The sequence below is a fragment of the Plectropomus leopardus genome, chromosome 3 (assembly GCF_026936395.1).
Source record: "Plectropomus leopardus strain MGB_pleo_1.0 chromosome 3, ASM2693639v1, whole genome shotgun sequence".
Lineage (NCBI taxonomy): Eukaryota > Metazoa > Chordata > Actinopteri > Perciformes > Serranidae > Plectropomus > Plectropomus leopardus.
In genome coordinates this window covers 19,368,609-19,391,103 of record NC_142178.1, presented here as the reverse complement: position 1 = coordinate 19,391,103, position 22,495 = coordinate 19,368,609, and the positions used below count along the sequence as shown (strand labels likewise).

Below are 22,495 nucleotides of genomic sequence, written 5' to 3'. Positions count from 1 at the left end.
TTCTCAATTACTGTTTGCAAAATTATTTGTATTAACTAGAAATATGATGCCAGTTTTAACAGCAGCAGCTGCTGCATTACAGAAAATTTTTTAAAAAAACTGTAAATGCCATCTTTCAAATGTGAGTTCATTTAATACTTTTTGGAAAACATTTTCCTATTATTGAAGTATTTGGGTAGCCATTGTGTGAGCACTTTCTAAAAGTCTGAATACAGACAGAAGGAAGCTATTTCCATACTGTGTTTTATGGCAGGGAGCATCTTTTCAGAAAAGAAAAAAAAGTGACAGCTTAGGGGTCTGCATGGTACACTGGTTCCATCAAACAGAATAACCTTTTGAAATTTACTACCAGGACAAACCTAAATAAAAACCTGCACCATTGTGTGGACCAACTAAGCTGAACTAGAGTCTGGGATATTAATGCCTGTCAGGCAAGAATGACAGGGAATCCGACGGGATTGATAGTGTCTTTTAAGTGCCAGATTATCTTGTCCTATTCCTCTCCACCTCACGTTGTTTATATGCACACTGCGGCAAGATTGTATCTAGACTAATGTATGCAGAATTCTGATCACAGCCTCAACCACTTCCAAATCAGGGTAGGGAAATCCAACCTGTCAGTTTATTATCACAAAAATTGGCTGCAGTTGTTTTGACAAATATGCAAATTCTATCTAATAAGTTAGTGAGACAAATGAGGTACCTCTGACAGAAAGAAAAAGATTGTTCCGAAAAATGTTTGAGCTCCTATTGAGGTCTGAGTTATATTGGATCAACCTGTCAACAACGGCGGTATTGTATATGCTTTGATATATACTGTAATGGGCTAATAAGAGTGAGAGCGATGGGATACTAAAGCCATAATGGCAAAAATCACACTGTGGCTCTCATTCTAATGAGGCAACTCATAAGTCATCATGGATGTGCAGAGCCTAGCAACCTGACCTTCATGTATTCAGTCAGTTTTATATCATTTTTTGAATTAATAATCATATTTCAGCCGCTGAATGCCTGGTATTCAAGACACATCACAATATCACAACAAAAAACCTCGAAAGGAAGCAATGCCATTAACAGATTTTGTGCTTTTATAGTCATGAATGCTCAGTGTGAATGTGTCTGCCTGTGTGCACATTTGCCCCCCCCCCCTTCTTGTTTGAAGGATTCAACTGTTTCCTCATCACAAAGACTTCAGAGGAGAGTACCTACACGCATACATATGTGTGTGCACACATACACCTACTAACACATACGTGCCACCCACAGGGCCACGTAACAAGAAAACGAGAGAGAGAACAAAGCTAGTAAAAGCTGCTTTAATCCTGACTTAATGACAGTGAATCCAGTCATGTGAAGGAAGGTGCACACACAGAAACACACATGAATACACACACACCAGACACACTCTCGGCTCCAGTTAACACAGGGCAGCAACAACACGGAGGTCCGCCTGAAGTTCAGCTCATTGTCTTACCTCTACGGCAGCAGAATGAGCTCATACACCAAACAGCCATGTACACAACAGCTAATAGTGTTAAATGTCATTAGACATCACAGTGTTTAACACTGCTGTCATCTCCGCTTCCTTTCTCCGTTCTACCCCTCTCATTAGTACATTAAAAAGACTTATGTAACACCGCTCAGCCACTCAGCTACAAAGACAAACAGAGTTATGCAAGTCCCTAGACCTTGATCTCTCCTCACACTCTCACACATGCACACACACATACACACCTGCGCAAGGCGCTAGGTGGGAGCTTCCCCGGGCTCCTGTCTGATGCTGTGCTGTAGCAGCTGCTCTGGGCCTCTGGCAGCTCCCCCTTCTCCCGCAGCATGGCGGTGGCTGCAGAGGAAATGATGCCCACCCCATCTCTCACCCTCGTGTCCAACGGGTACTCCCAGTCGTCATAGGACACGGAGATCATACCCAGGGGGAACATCTGAGAGGAAAGGAGAGGAGATCTGAGGAGTGGCACATATGGTGTGAAAGATTCAATTTGACTTCAATTTGACTTTTTTTTGGCCCAATTTTAAACATCCATATGTATCTCTCAAAGGTGTCAAGCAGATGATTTATGAGTTTCCTGTGCCTCTCTGAAATAATTCATATCTGGCTATTAAATAAGTGTGAGCAGACTGCATGTCCATAATAGCTCATTCAGGTATCACCTACATCTTAAAACTGTCAGAACGTAAGAATTGAAAAACTAAATAGCTCACTAAGTTTGTCTTTATAAACCACACTGAGCAAACATCAAACAATGCCAGCATACCAGCCTGTCAATCTAGCCTACAATACTTTGTTTTTACTTTTTAATTTGGCATTAAATGTTGAATCAGATCTTTGTCTAGTAGAGAAAACAGAGGCATAAAAACCCAACACAAATAGGAACCTGAGGATGATGGACAAGGAAAGGAGGAGAACAAACCATTGAGAGGGTTTTGAGAAACGGTGAGCAAACATTGGATATGTTTCCAGTTTTAATGTGAAGGGAACATTTGAGCTGATTACACTTTGAATTATTTATACACATATTTGTATCCTATTTGGATAATAGCTACCTTGCTGTCCTACATTTTTAGAGTGAATGTGTATGTAATGCTGTCAAACATCCTATTTAGGGGCTGAGCAAATGTTTTCAGGTAGAGAGAGAAGAATGTAAACAAAGCAGTTAACTAAAAATATGGTATGAATTATAGGTTGCCATTTGTCTATATATTGTCTCTTGCTTACGGCTTAAAGGAAAAGTTTGACATTTTAGGAAATATACTTATTCACTTTTTCTTAAGATGAAAAGATTGATACTTCTCTTTTACTTGTTCATTAAATATAGCTGGGTTTTCATCTGAATGTAGTGCAAATTTTAAATGAATTTAACGAACATTTGCAAAAGAAAATGCAGATTTATGTGTTTTCCATCCACTACTGTCATGCAAATTTTGGGAGTTAGTTCAGATAAGCATTAATTTTCTAGTCAGGTGTCACAGCAGAAGCGGGCACAATAAGATGACGCAGTAAAAGGAGCGTCAGTCAAACCTGAAACGAAGGAAAACACTGGATGTATAAAACCAGAGCAAACAGTGGACAATGCAGCTGATATTACAGCTTTGTGCTCTTGGAGGAGTTCTGGTAACAGCCGACGAAGAGAGCTTGCAGTGGCATATGCAATGACAGTGCATCATTGTTTATTCACTGAATCTGTTTACATTGCACTTGGTCATATTTGTCTTTTATTAATACAATAACTTTGCCACTTTCCTCAAGCAATAACTTTTTTGTGATATTGCTGGATTTCAAGGTTTTGGCATTTCCTCTGAAGATTTTTTATGTACTTATTGACAATGTGCCTAAAAAGTAGTGGATGGAAATGCACCTTATGATGAATAAATTGTTTGCTTGCTTATGCAAAGAATGGAAACATGGGGAAACAGCTAGCCTGGCTCGGTGCAATGGAAACAAAATCTGCCTCCCAGCACCCTTGAAGCTTGATAATAAATAATAATAATAAAGCAATATATATTTTTTTTTATACAGCACTTATCAAAACCAACATTACAAAGTGCTGTACACTTAAATCACCAAACAGACACAGAAACATTTTTTAAAACACAACACAAAAGAAAAATATAAGAACACAGGTAAAATGTTAGAAAAGACAACAAAGACAACACAGAAAAAAAAGTAAAATCAGTGGTTGAAATTAAAATCAAAACAGTGCAGTGCAAGATTTAAGTGCAATTTCAGGAGCAGATCACCATATATTAATAAAACAATCCAATGAAAAGAGATTAATATGCTGCAGAATTAATATAAAGCCAATGCAGAAGTGCCTAAAACTGCACTTCATTGAATGGCCACTTGAGGCTGGCTCCAAAATAGAGTCAATCCCCAAAGACACAAATGTTAAAATGCCCAACATTACAGCAGTAATAAATATGTTTACAGCCTGGTACAAAAAATGTTTTTGGTCTCTAGACAACTGTATTGGGGGTGACTTTTAACATAACTCACCCTTTTACATTTTCTAAAGGCCCAAATCCCGCATATTTAACAGTGAGGCTGATTTGAGTGACAGGCTGTCAGCCAATAGTGTCCTCGATTTCTCAGTTAGAGCCACCCCTCGCTCCTCCACAGCTCCAACCTCGCATCCAAATATGGCCACTTCTGGCTCCCCAAAACCAAGTTAGCAATGGCCAAAATGCCAAATTCAAAACGGCAGTATACAAACCAAAAGGTAACATCATAATAGCTGTATCAATTATTTTTAACAGCCTGTGGTGAAAAACCGGTGGTTATTGAGAGCCCCAGTAATGAGTCTTAAAACTTAAAGATAAATTAACTCAGAACCTCTGGTTCCCTCGTCTCAAAGTCAGTAGGATTTTTGAACAGGGTTTTGGTTAGATGCCTTAAATAAAATATGTGGTTAACACAAGCTGAAGATACTTTAATGTTTTGTTCAACAGGTAATAGGTCAGTAAATGCCCCGCTCGTGGACTTTAAAGCTTTTATGTCTTAAAAAAGAAGGTTGCTACCAAGTGGCTAAATAACACTACAGAACGTCATCATGCCGACCTGCAGCGTACACAAATTAACAGCCTTGTAGTTGTAACACGCAACTGTAGTGTAGTTTGTTATAACATAAAATTAGCTTTTTACTTCTGGCGAAATTAGTGTTTGTTTGTGAAGATTATCTTGCTGAAAAAAATGTGTAAGTATCCAAAATGTACCACAGAGCTTATTTTTTTGCAATTATCCAAAGTCCATTGGAAAAATGGGCGTTTTGACGAGAGAACCAGGGTGACACTGGCTCCCGGGTTAGCCAACCGGAAAAATGTCATCTGGGGCATTCTATGTGCTAGACTATTTCTTGGGAGGAGCAGTAACTACCTAGAGTCTCCACTGGTTAACTGAAAACTGCGAAATAGCCCGGCACAAAACACCATAAAAAAAATGAAAGATTTACACCGCTTTTTATTTGTATTAAACTAACACAATGTAACAAGTTAAATACGGGAGTTTTAGAGATGCTAGTATGCGGAGTTTGTTTCCTTTGAAAATTTCAGCAATTCTTTACTGCTGTATTACACATTAGCCCTAAAGAGTAAAGGAGATGAGTCGTATAAATGACAGGAAGCATGACCTGCATCAGCCTGAAATCAAAAAACACTACTCGTCTTGTCAAACCACTCAAAAGTGGCCACCTGTTACTACATATGGGGCCTCACTACCTCAGGGGTAAAGTCTGGGTTCCCAGTGGTGAGACTGGACACAATCCAAATGTAACCAGCTCCTATCAGGCCCAAGGATCGAGCTTCCTCGAGTATATACCTGTTGAGGAGTGGAGTCAGAGAGTTAATAAAGATTCACTTCAGAAATTTTGGCAGTGTGTGACAGAGACAGACAGAAACAAAATGAAAGACACTCACACAGCCTCATCCTTGGAGCAGTACAGCAGTATAACGGGACTCTGGATCCTCTTGAGGGCAATGTGTGATTTAGAGTTTGGGTCGCCATCTACAGCATCTAGAGTCACCACACTCTGCAGGTCCCAGCGCACAAAGCTGTAACAATACACCATTAAATAATACAAGGTACTTAATCTTGTCAGCTGCTCTAAATAAAGGTTAAGGATGAAAACAGAGAGTGTGTGCACATGTGGGGGAGCACAGTCATTACCTGTGATCCACAGTTATCTTCAGAGTGCTGATGAAATCCTGGTACCCGGGGAACTTGGAAGTTACGATAGAAAAAACATGCCAGTCATACTCCTCCATGATGGCGAGCATGAGCAGAGCCTCCTGCTGCAGAGCTGCGCCGAACTGGAAGAACGTGGACTTCTCATCCTGCAACGACACACAGGCCAGCAGCAGAGACAGTCAGCAGATTTGTCTGAGGAACTGAATTAATTGCAGAGGAGGAAAAAAAAACCCCACAAGAGCTTGAGTGAGTGCAAATCAGACTCAAAAACCCGGTAGAATTAAAACCATTTTCAATTTTGCAATCAGTGAGTCAGACCCGGAGAGTGACGGAGATAAGAGGGAGTGTAAGCGTTAGGAGGGAAAATGAGGAAGAGAGGAAGAGATACTGAGAGATTCAGTCAACAAGTCAGACTACACTGCGAGAGAGTGACTGCTGGCAGCAGGGGGGCCGTAATGGTTGTAGATAACTGCCTCATAACTCACAGGTTTGATTCACTTCGACCCTCAGTAGCCAATAAAACAACAGCCGTGCATTGTCTCAAAACCTAATTGAGCCAAATACCGATGCTCAACCCGCTTGCTTGTTTTGTCTGGTGCTGTATTATTGAGCTGGCTCAATGTTGAAAATGTAACAAAGGAAAAAAACAACAGTAATTAATGCTGAACATAATTTTTCTGTGGTACACTAACTGCAAACGATATGGTGTCATTTCCTACCAGTCTCATCTGAAGTCAGAGGATATCCTCTATAAACTGTGGCTCCACATTTTCCAGCATTAATTCACAATGCCATGTACAGTTAAATCATTTAGTCTCAGCATCGCAGGGAAACAAGGGTCAGCGTGAGAGTCAGAGGCAGCGGCGAGCATTACCAAAACCAAAGCAGCCATTAAACAGAATGAAACCCAAAGTGAGTGTGAAATAAGTTGCTAATGATTGCAGAATGTATGTTTGCATAAAGTGTAAGCCGAGTTTTCCCCCTGGGGACACAACAAATAGACAGCGACACAGCCCATCCACCAGAGAGGGGAGAGGAGGAGCAGACAGGGGAGAGAAAGAAAAGGCTGAAGGGGAGAATGAGGAGAAAAAAAAATGTTTCAGTCTTGTGAGCTTGCAGAAAGAGATGGAAAAGGAGTGAGAGACTTGGGAAAAAAAACTAAGAGAGACGCAAACATCAAACCTGTTTTGGACGTGCACATGTGCACACACACACACACACACACACACACACATATACATGCGCTGACACCCCCTCCGCAGAGGGCATCAAAGAACGTGACACATTAAACATCAAAGCCCTCATAAACAAACATGGAGAATCAGCTGTCAGCTCCTGTCTCTCTGCCCCCTGCAACCCCCACTTCCGCCGTTGTGTGTGTGCGTAAGCGTGTGTGTGTGTAAACCTATATTGTGCCTCTAGTGTTGTCCCTCAGTTTAACAAAAAGCTCACAGCTCAGGCCATCACACATAAAGCAGGGCCCGCAGAGATTTAACTCCCCTCCCTTCACTGCTACAAAAAGAGAGAAAAGTGGGAAGGAGAGAGGATGAAATTGTACTTCAAAAAGATCTATCTCACTGTTTCCATCTCTCTCTCTCTCTCTCTATCTGTACGTGTGTGTATCTGACTGTAGGTGTGTGTGTGTGTGTGTGTGTGTGTGTGTGGCTTTACACTTCACTCAGGTTTAGAAAAGGAAAAAAAAGAGACAAAAATCTCTCCTCTGTGTGGCAACAGGCACATCCTCAGTTTTACCCAGATAACATCGACACACAAGCACAGATATTAACATGCACCCACACCCACCCACTCGCTCCCTCGCACATACAAGAGTACAACCAACAGTCGCACAAACCAGTGCTGAAACAGTCGATTTAACAGTTAATCAGTCAACAACCTGTTAATGTTTTATATGATAATTACTGTTAATCACAATAACATGGGTCATATATATATATTTTTTTTTTGCTTATTTCAGGTTGTACTCTACAAACAAAGATCCAACGAACTCATCTAAGCAGTCAGACCATCCGACAGGTTGGACATAACTTAAGCCAAATTATTTAAATCACTTTTTTGGAGGCAAAACAGAGTGTGAGTGCAAACAATTACAGTGATAATGCAGTCGTTTATATAACATATTGGTCCTAACTGCCTATTTGCACTTTTGTTTCTTGTATATTGTATATTTGTGTATTTTAATGGTGTATTTTGTTATGTGTTTGTATGTAGATTTGCTGTGTTTGAGCACCACCAATCTCTCCATCTCTCTACCTATCGCTCTATCTATCTATCTATGATGGCAGGACTGAGGGCAGTCAGAAGAAGCTGACTATCAAGCCACTTAAGTTTAACATGTGCAGATATAATGTAGATGTAAGGCTGGGTCGTGCCACATAGTATCTGCTCTTTTCAAGGGTATTCAAGGACATATTAAATGTCTACTAGATCAGAGGATGGTGTCAAACATTTTCTGGGTAACACTTTATCTTAAGGTACCATTAACTATTTGCTTATTAGTAGGGATGCAAGATACTGGATTTTGGAAATCTGATTCTGAGATATAACAACTAATTTGGCCAATAATCAATACCAATATTGAAATATCCACTTTTAATCCCCACCTAGTTGTAGTGACAATAAAGTCTTTTCTATAGTGGCATTAACATCATATTATGCATATTTTCTTACATATTTGTATCATACTTGTATATCTCTCAGATATACAAGTGTATATGTTTTGTACATGGTTACTTTGACCAGAAAAAAACGAATTAGTTTGTCATATCAGCAGAAATAAGCATGGTGGCTGATTTTGATTCTGTTCATTTTAAAGCCATTATCAACCGATACCAATGAGATGCTGACATTAGCGTGCATCCCTACCTATTAGCGTGCATATTAGTAGCATATCCTACTAAAAAATGAGGAAAACTCCATCTGTCCATTTGTCTGCATCTATTATTCTCCTCAATGATTTGCCCGATCAATCTGAAATTGCACATGGGCATTGAGAATTGCTATAGGTAGCGACTGATGAAGCCCTTTGTCTCATTCACCTACTGGCCATTTTGTATAAAAATACTTCATAAATAACATTGACTTGCTTCTTTTTCTGCCCATGGAGTCAATGAGTGAAAACCTAGACAGCGCCACTCTGCCCTTGCAACCCACACTGTGTTCGAAGGTGGAATTGCAATTTGAATGACAGAAATGAAGTGCTGTATTTTTTCACTCTTTAACAGTGGTAAGAACCTAGGTTGTTGTCACGTAGCAAAACAGTGCACACCAGTAATGTTCCCCAAAGGTTAACCGCTTCACAATAAAATAACAACAGATTTAACTTTCTGTTCACATTCATTTATCTTCTCATCCATTTAAAAACAAAAAAAATATTTTTTTAGCTTATTTATTTGTATTTTTGGCAGAGCGGGCACCAGTATAGTCTGTGGTCTGCACAAGACTGTAGTTGCGATGCACATATCCCCAGGAATTGACTAGCTATCTCTTTATTAATCATTATAACGTACTTCTTAATGCCTTAGTCTGCATGACCATGTTCTACAACTACTAGGCTATTAACTGAATACTTTGCTCAGTATGGACCTTATAAGGTGTAGAATAGACAAGTCATTCTCCTTTAATTGCAATTAATAAATATGGTCTATTCTTGTGTAACAAAACAAAAAGCTACAGTTGTCAGTAGTGTAAAAGTAACTCTTAATTAAGTTTTTGTAACTCAGAATATGTTTCCCACTTTGTTTGGTTTGACACCTATTAATCCACACTGGTTCCCTTTTCTAAAGTTTCCTCCTCTTCACTGAATCCATTATCGCATACAACTCAGCAATTAACAGACCCTATTCTTCTAAGTGATACGGCGGTACATTGTTAAGAGGTGTGTTTGAAAAATATTTAAAGTGGTCCATCAATAAAGTACATATTAATTGTAGTGGCTGTGTGCTGTAATGGATTTATTAGGCATGAAGAGAAGGCAACTTTAAATTAGGGAACTTGTGTGGGTCAGTGCATGTCAAACTATTAGTGAATTGGCTGTGAGCAAGACCTCACTTTAGCTTCAGCTCAAATCCAAGGGATAATTTTTGCTTGCCCTGGCTTGAACAACAGGGTTGTACTTTCACATTTTCGTATACCTGCCCCCAAGATACAATGAAAAAAGAAGTAAATTAGAGAGACAGAGCGAGAGAGAGAAAGAAAGAGAGAGAGAGAGAGAAAGAGAGAGAGCGAGCGAGCGAGCGAGAGAGCTTACCACCATATTGTTTCCTGTGGAAAAACAGCCAAGAATGCATCACTTCTCCTCTTAGCCAGAGCACCTCCTGTGAGGCACAGTGAGGTGCAGTGCATCCTGGTAGTACGCTTTCTGCCACTTCAGAAAAAGTGAATGTCACAGCCCTTTTCCTTTGTTTTCTCTGGTCATGTAGCACAACACTAAAGTGTTTGCGTCTTTCTTCTGCACAGACAGCCTAGTTTTATGAAATGATAATCCTTCCAAATACTTCTTGTATTCGGAGTTTTTTGAACACTATTAATGCTTGTAGTTGTGTGCTTTGTTACATAAGTATAGACGATATTTATTAAGTGTTATTAAAGGAGAACGACTTTTGTTGTGGTAGTAACAAATCACATGGCCCATTCTGCACAAAGATATGATACCACACCATACCACACCATACCACACCACACCATACAATTTGCTGTCCCCGTAAGGAAATTTGACTTAAACGCAGATACTGCGCCCATAAATGCCTCCACAGTCACAAAAAGCAAACCACATATGAACAGAACAGCACTAGCTGTACAAAATGCCCCAATAAATTGAACAGAATCCAAAATGACATTCAAAGTATTGCACATACCTTGCATATACATATATTGCACAACTCTGCCGTTAAAACATCATGGAACTATTGTACAATCCCTGCAGCCTTAAGCAGCATTTTTTAAAAAGCATATTAAAATTATTTTCACCACAGCAACTTCCTTACACACTCTCAATAGGCTGTCATTAGGAGGTTATTGAGGGAATACTCTTAGCTAATAGCGAAGTCTTTGTAAAATACAGTCATTCAGAATAAAGCACGACTGAATGCTTTATAATTTTATGATGAATAATTATAATATTATAATGACTAATAAAGAGCCAATATGCAATTAATATGCATGCTAATAAGCAACTAGTAAATGGTGATTATGTGTCCCTTAATATAAAGTGTTACCATTTTTGGATATAAGTAATTATCCTTGTAAAACTAGTGGAGCTAGATGAGCAGGAATGATGGCTGGACTACTCAAATGAAACTGTCTATCAAACCAGTTTGGCAGGACAGTGTAGCCTAGCCTTAGAAATACAATGTAGATATAAGGCCAAACAACTGAGCATCTGCTCTTTGCTCGGGTAAGGGAAGGATTTAACGGCAATTTAAATGCACATTGGCTGAGGGCCAGAGAAAGGTGTTGCCTGTCATGGGGCCCAGTAGATTTATGACAGCACACCCTGATACCCACCACAGGGCCTAATGATACTGTAGGTCTAAGCATCATTTAACATGAGCACTTGGGATTCAATGGGAATGCTCACTCAAAGTGTGGAAAATTTCTTTGTGTATTGATAATTGACAAATGTTGGTATTTTTCCTCATTGCTCAGGAAAACTGTGTGAACCAGAAAGTTGGTCTGTAAACTGTGACTGACTTTTACAACTGACAGTGTGATAAAAATACCAAACAATTGATGGTTCATTTAATGATTTGTTGCTCATTTTGTATGCCACAGCCTTGGGTTTGGGTTTGTTAGACATAACAAGTATTTTTGAAAATGTCACCTGGAGCTGTGGGGACATATTTTACTACAATTTTGGACATTTTATGAATTAAATGAATAACAACATTGAAAAAACATTTACACTTCTTTCACAAATACACACACTGTGTTACCTTCACCTTTAAGTGTACCCTTTGCAGAGGACACAGGAGGCGTTAAAACATCAGAATGCCACATTTCAGAATACATCATAAACAGCTACTGATAACCCAAGTTTAACCCTTTGAAACCTGGATTAGCATCAGTTCTCTTGTGCTGAGTTTGGTTGACTTTCACAAGCTATTTACATTTTTTTAAATCTTAGTCATTTTGGTTTGATTTCTTTGTGGGAAAATGTGAGGAAAAAGGCAAGGACAAACTTAAAAGGTGACTAGAAAAAGACCTGTCAATTAGGAAGAGGTTATTAGAACACTTTCAAAACCATGTTGCAGAAAAAAGTTATACATTGATACATACTGATACATATATATATACATATACATACACATACATACATACATACATACATACATACACACACACACACATATATATATACTTAAAATTTTCAGCACTTTTTGCATTTCTTTTTTTAATGCTTCTCTTTTATATTGCTTATTTTAAGGAACTTTTCTTTTAACATCTTTACTAATTTCTTGCAAATGTTTCAGGCCAAGTCTTGTTGCCTTCTTGCAATAATAAAAAAATAAATAAAACCAATTTCCTCAGGATTTACAGGGTTAATATACTCTACAACGAGACAAACTCGTGCTGATGGAAAATTGTGAGAGCGTGAAAAATCATATATGCACACGCAGATACACAGCTGCCCTTATATGCTGACAGGCTGAAAATACTACATGCCACATGTCATACATGTTCATAACATGCTATTAACATGTTTAATATTTACACCTGTCATCGTGGTCTAACCCACACACTTCCTTTTAAATACTTTCACAGTCTGAGGAGTGGAGTGGAGGAGAGGAGAGGAGAGGAGAGGAGAGGAGAGGAGAGGAGAGGAGAGGAAGAATTCAGAATGAGTCATTTTAAAAGACTGAGAGGTAAAAGGGGAAGATGATAGTAGATGCTGGTGGTTGCTGAATTATAAAGGGTAAAGAGAGACATTGACACAGGCCTGCATCTTCTCATCAAATCACACAAGTCCACCAAGAAGCTCACATATGAATAATGCACAAATATAGCACACACACACACCACACACGAATGTATTTCCACATTATAACCCACATACTCTACCTAGAGATTTACTGATGACATTGTGCATCAATTATACAAATACAGTGAACTTCATGGAGTTTCACATCCACCCACATGTATGCACAGAGCTCACACACACATACACATGTGCACAAAGGCCCCTCAAAATATAGCTTCACTCATGAGCCAGCATACCATTAAATAATACACCAGCAAAACCAAGACAGCATCTCACTTTATCGCTCTCCCCCTCACACACAGGCTACTTCATGTCAAATTTCATTTTTGTTTACAGCAATCAGATGAAGAAAGTATGAAAGTGTGGAGAGAGCTGTACAGATCCAGGCTAATGAGAGACGTACTGACACATTTCTAGAAATCGTTGGGAGAAAATGTCATGTGGGCCACAGGAGGAGGAGCTACAAATAGTGGAGGTGGATGAAGAGAGAAACGAGCACCCAAAAGCTGAGGAGCAGTAATTGAAAGGCTGGTAGAGGAGCACATGACATGGGGCAGAAACAAAAGAAGAGGATGGAGCAATGCAGAATAATGAGAAATAGACGGGGCTAAGGAGGACGATGATGATGAGGCCAGCAATGTGCAATATTAATATTTAATGCAGTAGGTCAGTAAGGATGGCGCAGCTACATTAAGTTGGCCTGACAAACTACGGCCCCCAGATGCTGCTAAGTACCATCCCACTTTAGTCTGCACAAAAGTGAAACAAACTTGCATGGCGAAATAAGTCCTGTCTCGACAAAGTGAAGCGTGCAGCGGCTTCAAGGGTCACATGCAAAATGCAAAATAAGACAATTGCCAAAAAAAGCCTGAATAATATTCTTCCCACAGTTGAGTTGTGGAAAGAGAAAAACACATCCCCACATTATTCTGCCGAATTTAACATAAAAATTCACTGGCTACACAGATAAAAAGTGTTTTCAATGTTCCTCAAAGTTTCAGGCAGAGCTAACATCCAAAACTAATTAAGTAAACAAATAATTTTGTAGATATTTCCAGGGAATGAGTTGGGATCAGAAAGCACCTTTGAGAACAAAGTCACCTCCACAGTAATTAATAGAAATGTCCCATACAAATTAACGTGATGTGACTGTGCTTCTAACATGAAATAATAAAATCCTACTTGAAGTTCAGGTCATGTTTCATTCAAAACATTTCCAGACTCTGGCTCTCCCTCACAGACTCTGTGCATCATCCATAGGCAAGAATCAGACAAAAGATCAGTACACTGTATGAAAAGCTCCCACTAATTCTTAAATTGTGCAACGATTCGATCTAACAGAGAGCTTCGTCAGGCCTTTTTCAAATCATCACGAAGCTCAGCAAGCAATATAAAGACACAAACTCATTCATCTGCCAGGTGATTGTGATCTGTTTGATGAAAGTCTGTGAACTCTCAGGTTAAAACAATCAGGATGGACAAATCAGCAGAGCAGAGCTGACTGGTGCTTTCCCACATGGGGATCACATTTTTCACATTGCATATACTCTTATCTAAAGGCTTAAACTTAAAGTTTGATCTTAAACCTTTTTTTTAATATAATTGGCTACATTTTGAAAAACAGATTTAAACATTTCCTAACTATGATTAACAGATTTCTATTCACCTTTACAAATACCTCTATGGTAAATAGTAAATGGACTATACCTGTATAGTGCTTTTCTAGTCTTATTGACCACTCAAAGCGCTTTAACACTACATTGTCACATTCACCCATTCACACACACATTCACACGCTGGTGGCCGAGGCTACCGTACAAGGTGCCACCTGCTACTTAGTAATCATTCACACAAACTCACACTCTGATGACGCAGCATCAGAAGCAATTTGGGGTTCAATATCTTGCCCAAGGATACTTACAACACGTTGCCCGGAGGAGCTGGGATCGAACCGCTTACCTTCTGATTAGAGGACGACCCGCTCTACCTCTGAGCCACAGCTGAATTTGATTGTCTTTCCAAAAGTTTTTTTTCTGTTGATGCGAACCCCCTCTTTCATTTGTGTTTTAACCATTTGTGTGTTATGGAAGAGTAATTAATTACTATTTTCACTTTTCTCCATGAATTTTTCTAGATAGCAGTTTTTATGATTAGTGTTTTTGGATGCTTTTTGATATATATTTTATGTAGCTTTTGATGTGTTGCATTCAGTGTCCTTGTTTGGAATTGCTTTTGTTTTTGGTTTCTTTAATGGCGTCATGTTCTGCCCCCCATGTGGCATTCAGAGAGCGCCAGTCAGCTCTGCTCTGATCGGCCCAATCTGATTGTTTCAACCTGAGTGTTGATTGAAGGAGATCACAATCACCTGAGAGATTAATGTGTTTGTGTCTCGATATTACTTGCTCTGCTTTGTGATGGTGATTTGAAAATGTCTGATGAAGATCTCTGTTAGATCAAAACATTGCATCAAAAATGACTGGGAGCTATTAATACAGTGTGTGTACTGTTTGTATGATTCTTACTTTAGTTTAAATTTTTTGATCCAGCACTTGTAAAAGATTTTTGGATGTCCGTGGCCAGCAGATCTTCATTCATGCCTCCATCTCCATGACTCCATTGCAGTAATCTACCTACGGCAATGAAGTCCTGTAAAGGTTACCCAGCAAAGGCCTGATCAGGCTCCACCACAGTATGTGCAGAACTCAGCTGTAGGGTTCTCAGCCGCACCAAGCTCTGGCAGCAGATCAGCCAAACCCTCATACACCTTTGCCAGCTTATGATCAAGTCCTGTATCTCATACAAAATTACACATGACCTTGCTCCGCAGTAGGAAGGTCCCAATCATGTTTTTCTGCCCCTGCTCCCGATCTGAGTCATTTGATATTGAGTATCTGCCTATACCAATACTTGTATTTACCTGGATAATAAAGTTTAAGTTATTTAAATCAATCCAGTGTATGTGTTTGATAGTTTATTAGCTCTGCAATGCAATACAAGAAAAATGTCTGCATCCAAACTGTTCCTTGTTTGTTTTTTAATTTTTAAAAAAGTAAAAAAAAAAAAAAATTATATTGCTTTCATTACAATTCCACTAAGTGCAGCATTTGTTTTTTTCAACAAAATAACAAAGTGAACAAACTAAAATGTGTCTTTTGAAATCGTCAATCATCTTAGTGTGGCATTGTAATTAAACTACAGAACACTAAATGGGTAACATAATCACGCTTCCACTTTACAGTAGTGTTATAGCTTAACTTTAACATTCCCAGTCACAACAAATAGAGACTGGTCACAATTCCACTTAAAGTGGTGTAGCAGCTTAAGTAGAACATGAAAGAAAATCAGTGTCTACTTGACACTGTGCAATAGCGGACATAAAAAAAGAAAAAAGATTGGGCGGGGCGCATATTCAAAATAACCGATCCCAAACAATTAAAAAATGTGTCTGATAGTGATCCTTCCGATCTGATCGGCACATCCCTATCCAGCAGTACTTATTACATCTCCTCCAGCCTGTCCCACAATCTTCAGTCCTCGGACACGGGGCTACTTCCCACTCACACACAAACTGTCAGACTTTCAGGAACAGAGCCCTCAGTGTCGCCACTGTCACCCTTTGAAACTCTCTTCTGGCAGAAATCTGTGCTGCATCGATGGACATCTTAGAAAAACAACAACCCTAAAACCTACCTGTTCACCACGGCCTATGGAATCAGTTAATGTTATCCCCAGCTGACGCTGCTATTGCTATTTTTTGTTTGTGTGTTATTTGATCGGTGTACAAAGCGCCCCTTGGGTCTCTTGTAAGCGATATGAAAATTCAAGCTATTGTCATTATTATTATTATTGTAATTGTCATTGTTTTTGTTCTTATTATTATTACCATGCAGAAATCCAGGTAAATATTTTCATGGGCATTTTGGGGGGATGAATAAAATGCCAAAAACATTTACTGTCTAAATAATTGCTTTAAAAAGCTGGAAACTGCAAATTGCCAACTCTTATGGTGGTATGCAATGTTCCAGGAATACACAAAGAAGGCAAAGAATGTAATTTCTGTCTTTAAAAAAGACAGGCATACAGAGTACATCACTTTAAATAGATGTAAAATGAAAAGAACACTGAAAATATGTTAAATATGATGTCTGTTGGTTATAATCAGTTTTTAAGAATTAAGTTTTTAAGACAATTTGGCAAGTCTTAATGGGAAAAGCACTGGTGTCATTAATAACTCTGATGAATGCATTCTGTTTTGGTAAAAAAAGTCCAGATTCCTAAGTGGCATTGCCTTCTGGGACACTTGAATGCAACGCAGCCATCCTTAACATTATTAATTAACTTTTCATGCTATGACAAGTAGAGCTGGGTGATAAAACGATGATTTTCTTGATAATTTTTCCTTGAAAGTGATATAGTAAAAAAAGAAATGAATACTGTGGGTGTAAAACTATCACAGTTGACATTTTTTCACATTGTCACCTAAAACACTTACAAACTGTTTCAAGCTGCCTGTATAAAGATTTTGCATGCTGCTGATGAGAATTATGACTTCTATATCTATTATTTATCAACTTTATTTTGATTGTAAATGTTTTGAATCCATCTCAGATCTGTGAAATGTTCTGCTGTTTGGACAATGTTGTCATGCTCTGACAACACATTTTAGGTTAAACTACAATTAACTGTGTGATTTCTTCAACTTTAACTAAGGAGCAAAAATCAGTCTTTAAACATAGAACGAATATTGATTTGACTTTTGTTGGTAGATAATTAGTGATGATTTTTTTATCATAACATTTTTAGCTAGATCGCCCAGCCCTAATGACAAGTCAAAAATATCTGCTGTTAAAAAAAGTATGATAATTCTAACCGCTGTGGAACAATATTCCAGAGTGTCTGAATACAGGTTACAGTAGTAAAGCATGTGATGTTATCTTTTATACATGGCCCTAAAAATAAATTAAGTGCATATGGGGTGATAGACTGCCTATGTTTCTAGTGTTTAAAAAATTCATACAGTCCAGGCAAAGGAAGGTCACTTCAGGTATTACTGTAGACATTTTTGTAAGCTAAACCACCTGGCAGTGTTGGATCTTATCAGTGTAATTAGGATTAATTAAACATTGCAGGTAAATATGTTAGAGGGATGAAAGGTGGGCACACTAAACAGGGGCCTGTAAAACAGCAGTAAAAAGCTACACTGGTAGACATGACACATTTTCTGTTGCAGTCTAACTCTGTGTAAATGCTCAGCAGATGTTCTGCAAACCCTAGTGCTAACAAACACCACTCTAAATCCATCCGCTAACAAAGAATTAGCTCAGGAAAGCCACTTACAAACAAACACCTAGGGTAGAAGAGGAAGCCGCTGTCACTTGACCAGCGTCGGAAGTAACACAGCCAAAGAAAATCCAGAGAGAGAGAGAAAGAGAGAGAGAGAGATGTTTATGTTACTAAGGTTTTGAGGTACCAACAGTAAGAAAGAAATAAAAGAAATCCACACATACACATCGATTTCTTGGTGTTTGAACTATGTTACGACTTCAGAGCAAATAACAGCTTTATGAGCATGTAACATCAAACATGATTCTTTGAACATTGCTGAAAGCTGCAAACAGGGACAGCACAGTCGACAACCTCTATAGCAGACACATAGCATAAAAAATTCTCTTGACTCTGACAGAATGTAAAGGCAGGTCCCTCAATAGCTAACAAGCAGTGGTCCCTTAAGCACTGAAAGCTCTTCAGTTTTAGAACACAGAGACAGGTCCCAAAGCCCACATCCACTAACCGAACATTTCCACATTCCCAGGATTGACACAGAACTATAGCATTTAGCTTGCAGACATCGGCTCCCAATGCTAACAAAGAATACTTTAGTATTTAACAAGAGGTAAGTCCCGAAGCTGAAGTCTACTGTAGTATTTATCAGCCTTGCACTCCCAAGGCAAACAGAGAATAGCGTTTAACATGGCGAAGAGCCCCCAAGATAGCATAGCCTAGCACAGACCAGTGAAGCATTAGGTCTCACCACTAACTCAGACAAGCATGTAATGGACAGCAGCGCGGTCGTGGACTGACAAAAGCGCACAGCACTACGACAAAACCTCAGAATGTAATATGGGACTGGAATACAGCACGTCTCCTGACACTTGAAAACACTTTTTCCTTGCTCCGACCAAACACTTTTCCCCCAGCAGAAGTTTAGAAAGTGTTATGTTATTTTTGCTACTGAGTTATCCAGGGCTCTGAGATGAAGTGGACCTGCCGTAGAGGCTGGTGTTTTGGTAAATTTAAAATAGCGTGACAGAGAAGTACAGAAGCAAAGTAGAAAAGACTGCATTAGTTTATGATCACAGCAAATACAATGGTGGTAAATAAATAAATATAAACAGTTTTCAGAGTTTTTATGATCAATAATAGCAAAAGTCTACTGCTTTAATGATAAATGTTTCACACAAAAATGCTCAAACTAGCACATCCCAGACAAATTAAGTGTCTTAATGGGGGGTGAAATACAATTATTCTCTATGGAAGAAAAAATAGGCCATAGGGATCTTACTCTCACAAAACCTTTTAATCTCCAAAAAAACTTTAAAGTGAACAGCTATTTTTATTTAAATAAAACCATGACAAGTTGTTTTCAGAGTTGTATTTTCTTAAACATGTTAACAAAACAGAACTCGCAGATCCTCCTGATGTCATCATTGGCAAAATCCTCTTTGTTATGATCAAGTTAAGTCAGACTAACTTTGTTTACTGAAGTTGCTAACACTTAGAAAGAACAAGGTAATGTTTATTGTCATGTTTAAGTTGCCACAACTTCACAAAATTAAGTTAATATAACTACATTTTAAGTAAACAACAATTAGATATAAAGTAAACATAAATTAAGACTTGTGGTCATAGTGACTTTTTTTTCAAGGCAATCAGTTTCCAAAATTATTTTAAGTAAGATCAACATCTAATTTTGATGTAAGATACCATTTTTGAAAACAATCACTCTTTCTTCGCTGTCGTGCTATTTCTAGTGTTCAGGACTGACTGCTTTCATATGCACAAAATATTACAGTTTTTGCCCTTATTTGAAAAGGGACAATATTCCTACTATGCTGGTGAGTGATGAAAATGAATATTCAGCTAATGTTCCAGTTTTCTGTAGATGCAGCCGTGCATACTGTGATTAACATGCTCTATAGTGTCGTTTATTATGTCAGAACTGGGGAAAGTGAAACAGCTAGAGCCGCTTGTGCCATTTTGCTTCTTTGCATCATGATAGGTTTTTTCAGAGGAAGTGATGGACTTGTTGCTATAACAGCCTACCTCTTTTATCCCTTCAACACTCTCTTGAAAAAGTCGGTTTAGTGATATTTGGCCCTTTTCAAAAACGTGTTGATATCCACATCTTTCATTGTGTTTACATGTAGATGTGTTTTTTGTCTTCCCACTAGAATCGCTGCCTTTTCTTGTGGGCATGCTTCTCTCGCAAACTGTTGCTTTGTTGGTTTGTATACAATGCATCCATGACAACGCACAGTGCCAACCGTGAACAGACAAAAGGCTGTGTGCCTCAAATTGCAGTAAAACCCATTGCTGAAACACATTCTGAATCTGCTGTGTACATGTCCAAAGAATATTTCTAAAACCTGAATAATACCAGCATACTTCACATTTCTTGACTGAAAAAAGCTAAATTTGAGGAAAAAAAGCCTGATTCAGATATGGAATATGCTGTTTACATTACCTGTCTTAAATACAAAATATTGTCATATTCGGTGTTATAGTGGAATATTAGTGTACATGTAAATGTAGTCATTCACCTGAGCTTTTCTTTGTTGGTTTATATGAATGACAGAACATAATTTACAGGACAGAGGTCCAGTTCCATGTAGGCTCGATTGCTTGTTCATGATAGCCCAAATGTTAGAGTTTGGCATCTGAAAGAGCTGGACTTGAGTTTTAAGATGCTGCAACTAAATTGATGTGAATAACTTTAACTTGTTTTTGTGAATATTATTCACTTTGACATCTGAATTTGTTGACTCTAAAACAAAATACTTAAAACCAAGTTTCTGCTATTGCCTCACTCAAAATTACCCATATACAAATTGAAAGAGGGCAATTCAAACCACATCATTTCAGATAGGTGTTTTAGTAAAATATTCCGATGCTATAAAATTCATTGCTATCAAAATGTCAGCATTAAGTATTCAAGGTGGTTAAATTAGATCCTTACGGCCTCATTTTGCTTCCATAGAGAAATAGTTCACCTCTCATCGTGACACTTAATTTGTGTCTGGGATGTGCTGCCTTGAGCATTTTTTGTGCACAACATTTAAGTGCAATACCAGTGTAATTTTACTGTTTTCCCTTTGTCATTAATGGCCATATAAACTGTGAACCCGCCACTGTATTTGCCACAGTCAGAAACTAATACACTCTGTTCTACCGCAGGTTTACCTTAATTATCTCAGGGAAGTCATAAACTCACATTTGTTTTTCCAAAATCCATTAAAAACAGCTCGCAGACATATTGCTGGCTTGAAGGAGGTACAGTCATCCATCATACCATGTAATATATTTCTTTCCTGTCAGCGTGTCAGTTGAGATTTTTTACTGTTTTGCCGGGTTTTTTGGTGTTGCAAAAACAAATTATCAGTAACTAATACGTGATGAGATTATCAGGAGATTAGTGATTTATTAATCCAGTGTCACACTGCTGGTAACGTGCCAGAGATGTGCCTACAGTGATTGGACCAGGTAAGATCTCTCTTACCCAGAAAACCATCAACACAGCCTTTAATTGATCTTATCTGGGAGTTTGCTATGTATGTAATATTGCATATACTGCAGCTGCCAATATTTTCAGTTCTTCATCTGACACCAGAGACATCACGCTTCAGTTTGATCAAAGCAGTGTCTTTTCAATAAATGGTGAATTATTCATTATTCAATAATTAGTGTTTATGAATAGTAGTAGTTAACAGCCACCCCAATGTTTTGCAGGTTCTCTCTGAATTCTTGCCACTTCTATTGTAATGTATATTTCTTTATATTGTGCGCCAAGCTCTGATCATTCACAATGTGTTTAATGAAAAGGGGGAAACGGTAAATCTTCAATAATTACTGTAGAGCAAAATGAGAGCGGTTGTCAGAAACTGACAAATAAGAAGTAAAAACCATGCAAGTGAAACAGCCTAATTTTAAGGTTGAGACTGTGAAGCATAAACAGGCACTTTTTTTTTTATTTAATTAGCAAAACTTTGTAATGCAGATGTTCTTTGGAAGATGATTATTCCTAATTGGGACTATAAAGCAAGCTGAGCAGTTGTTTTCTTTACACTGCAGACTAATCAGAATGTAAACCTCACAATGATAACTTACTACTCAGGTTAATTTTTTATTTTGATATTGTAATTTGTTGATAAATAACCAAAACAGCCATGCTTTTCAGCTGCATTTGTGTTCAGAAACGATCCATCAACTGCGCCCTATAAATCAAGAGCTATACTCTGCAGTGCTGACTGTATCACATATGGTGCTGCATCGGCGTGCAAAGATAAAATATTGTAAAGGAAAGACGGAATCATTTAGCCGAGGACAGAAATAAAATAATAATTTGTAGGAGAATTTCAACAAAGCACATTGTGTTGGATGGCAGAAGTGCGCTTGCCAAGCACCGGCAGTTAAATCTGTCTCCTGAGTGGTAGCCGATGGTTGTGTGCATGGTTGGCCCTGCCTATCCAAGTGTCAGAATGCTGCTCACGGCAGAGGCTAATCACAACACCTGTTTAGAAGAG

The 22,495-nt window shown here is 38.5% G+C and overlaps 1 protein-coding gene across 1 annotated transcript in view; it reads right to left on the bottom strand.

Moving 5' to 3' along the window:
* grin2ab (glutamate receptor, ionotropic, N-methyl D-aspartate 2A, b) overlaps nucleotides 1-22,495 on the bottom strand; it is a 124,860-nt gene that overhangs the window by 34,536 nt on the left and 67,829 nt on the right. Inside the window, exons 5-8 of the mRNA XM_088075827.1 lie at nucleotides 5,678-5,844; nucleotides 5,428-5,562; nucleotides 5,230-5,329; nucleotides 1,735-1,940 (exon numbers count right to left, since the gene is read on the bottom strand). Of these exons, the coding sequence (XP_087931953.1) occupies nucleotides 1,735-1,940; nucleotides 5,230-5,329; nucleotides 5,428-5,562; nucleotides 5,678-5,844 (608 nt within the window). The remainder of the gene's footprint in view (nucleotides 1-1,734; nucleotides 1,941-5,229; nucleotides 5,330-5,427; nucleotides 5,563-5,677; nucleotides 5,845-22,495) is intronic.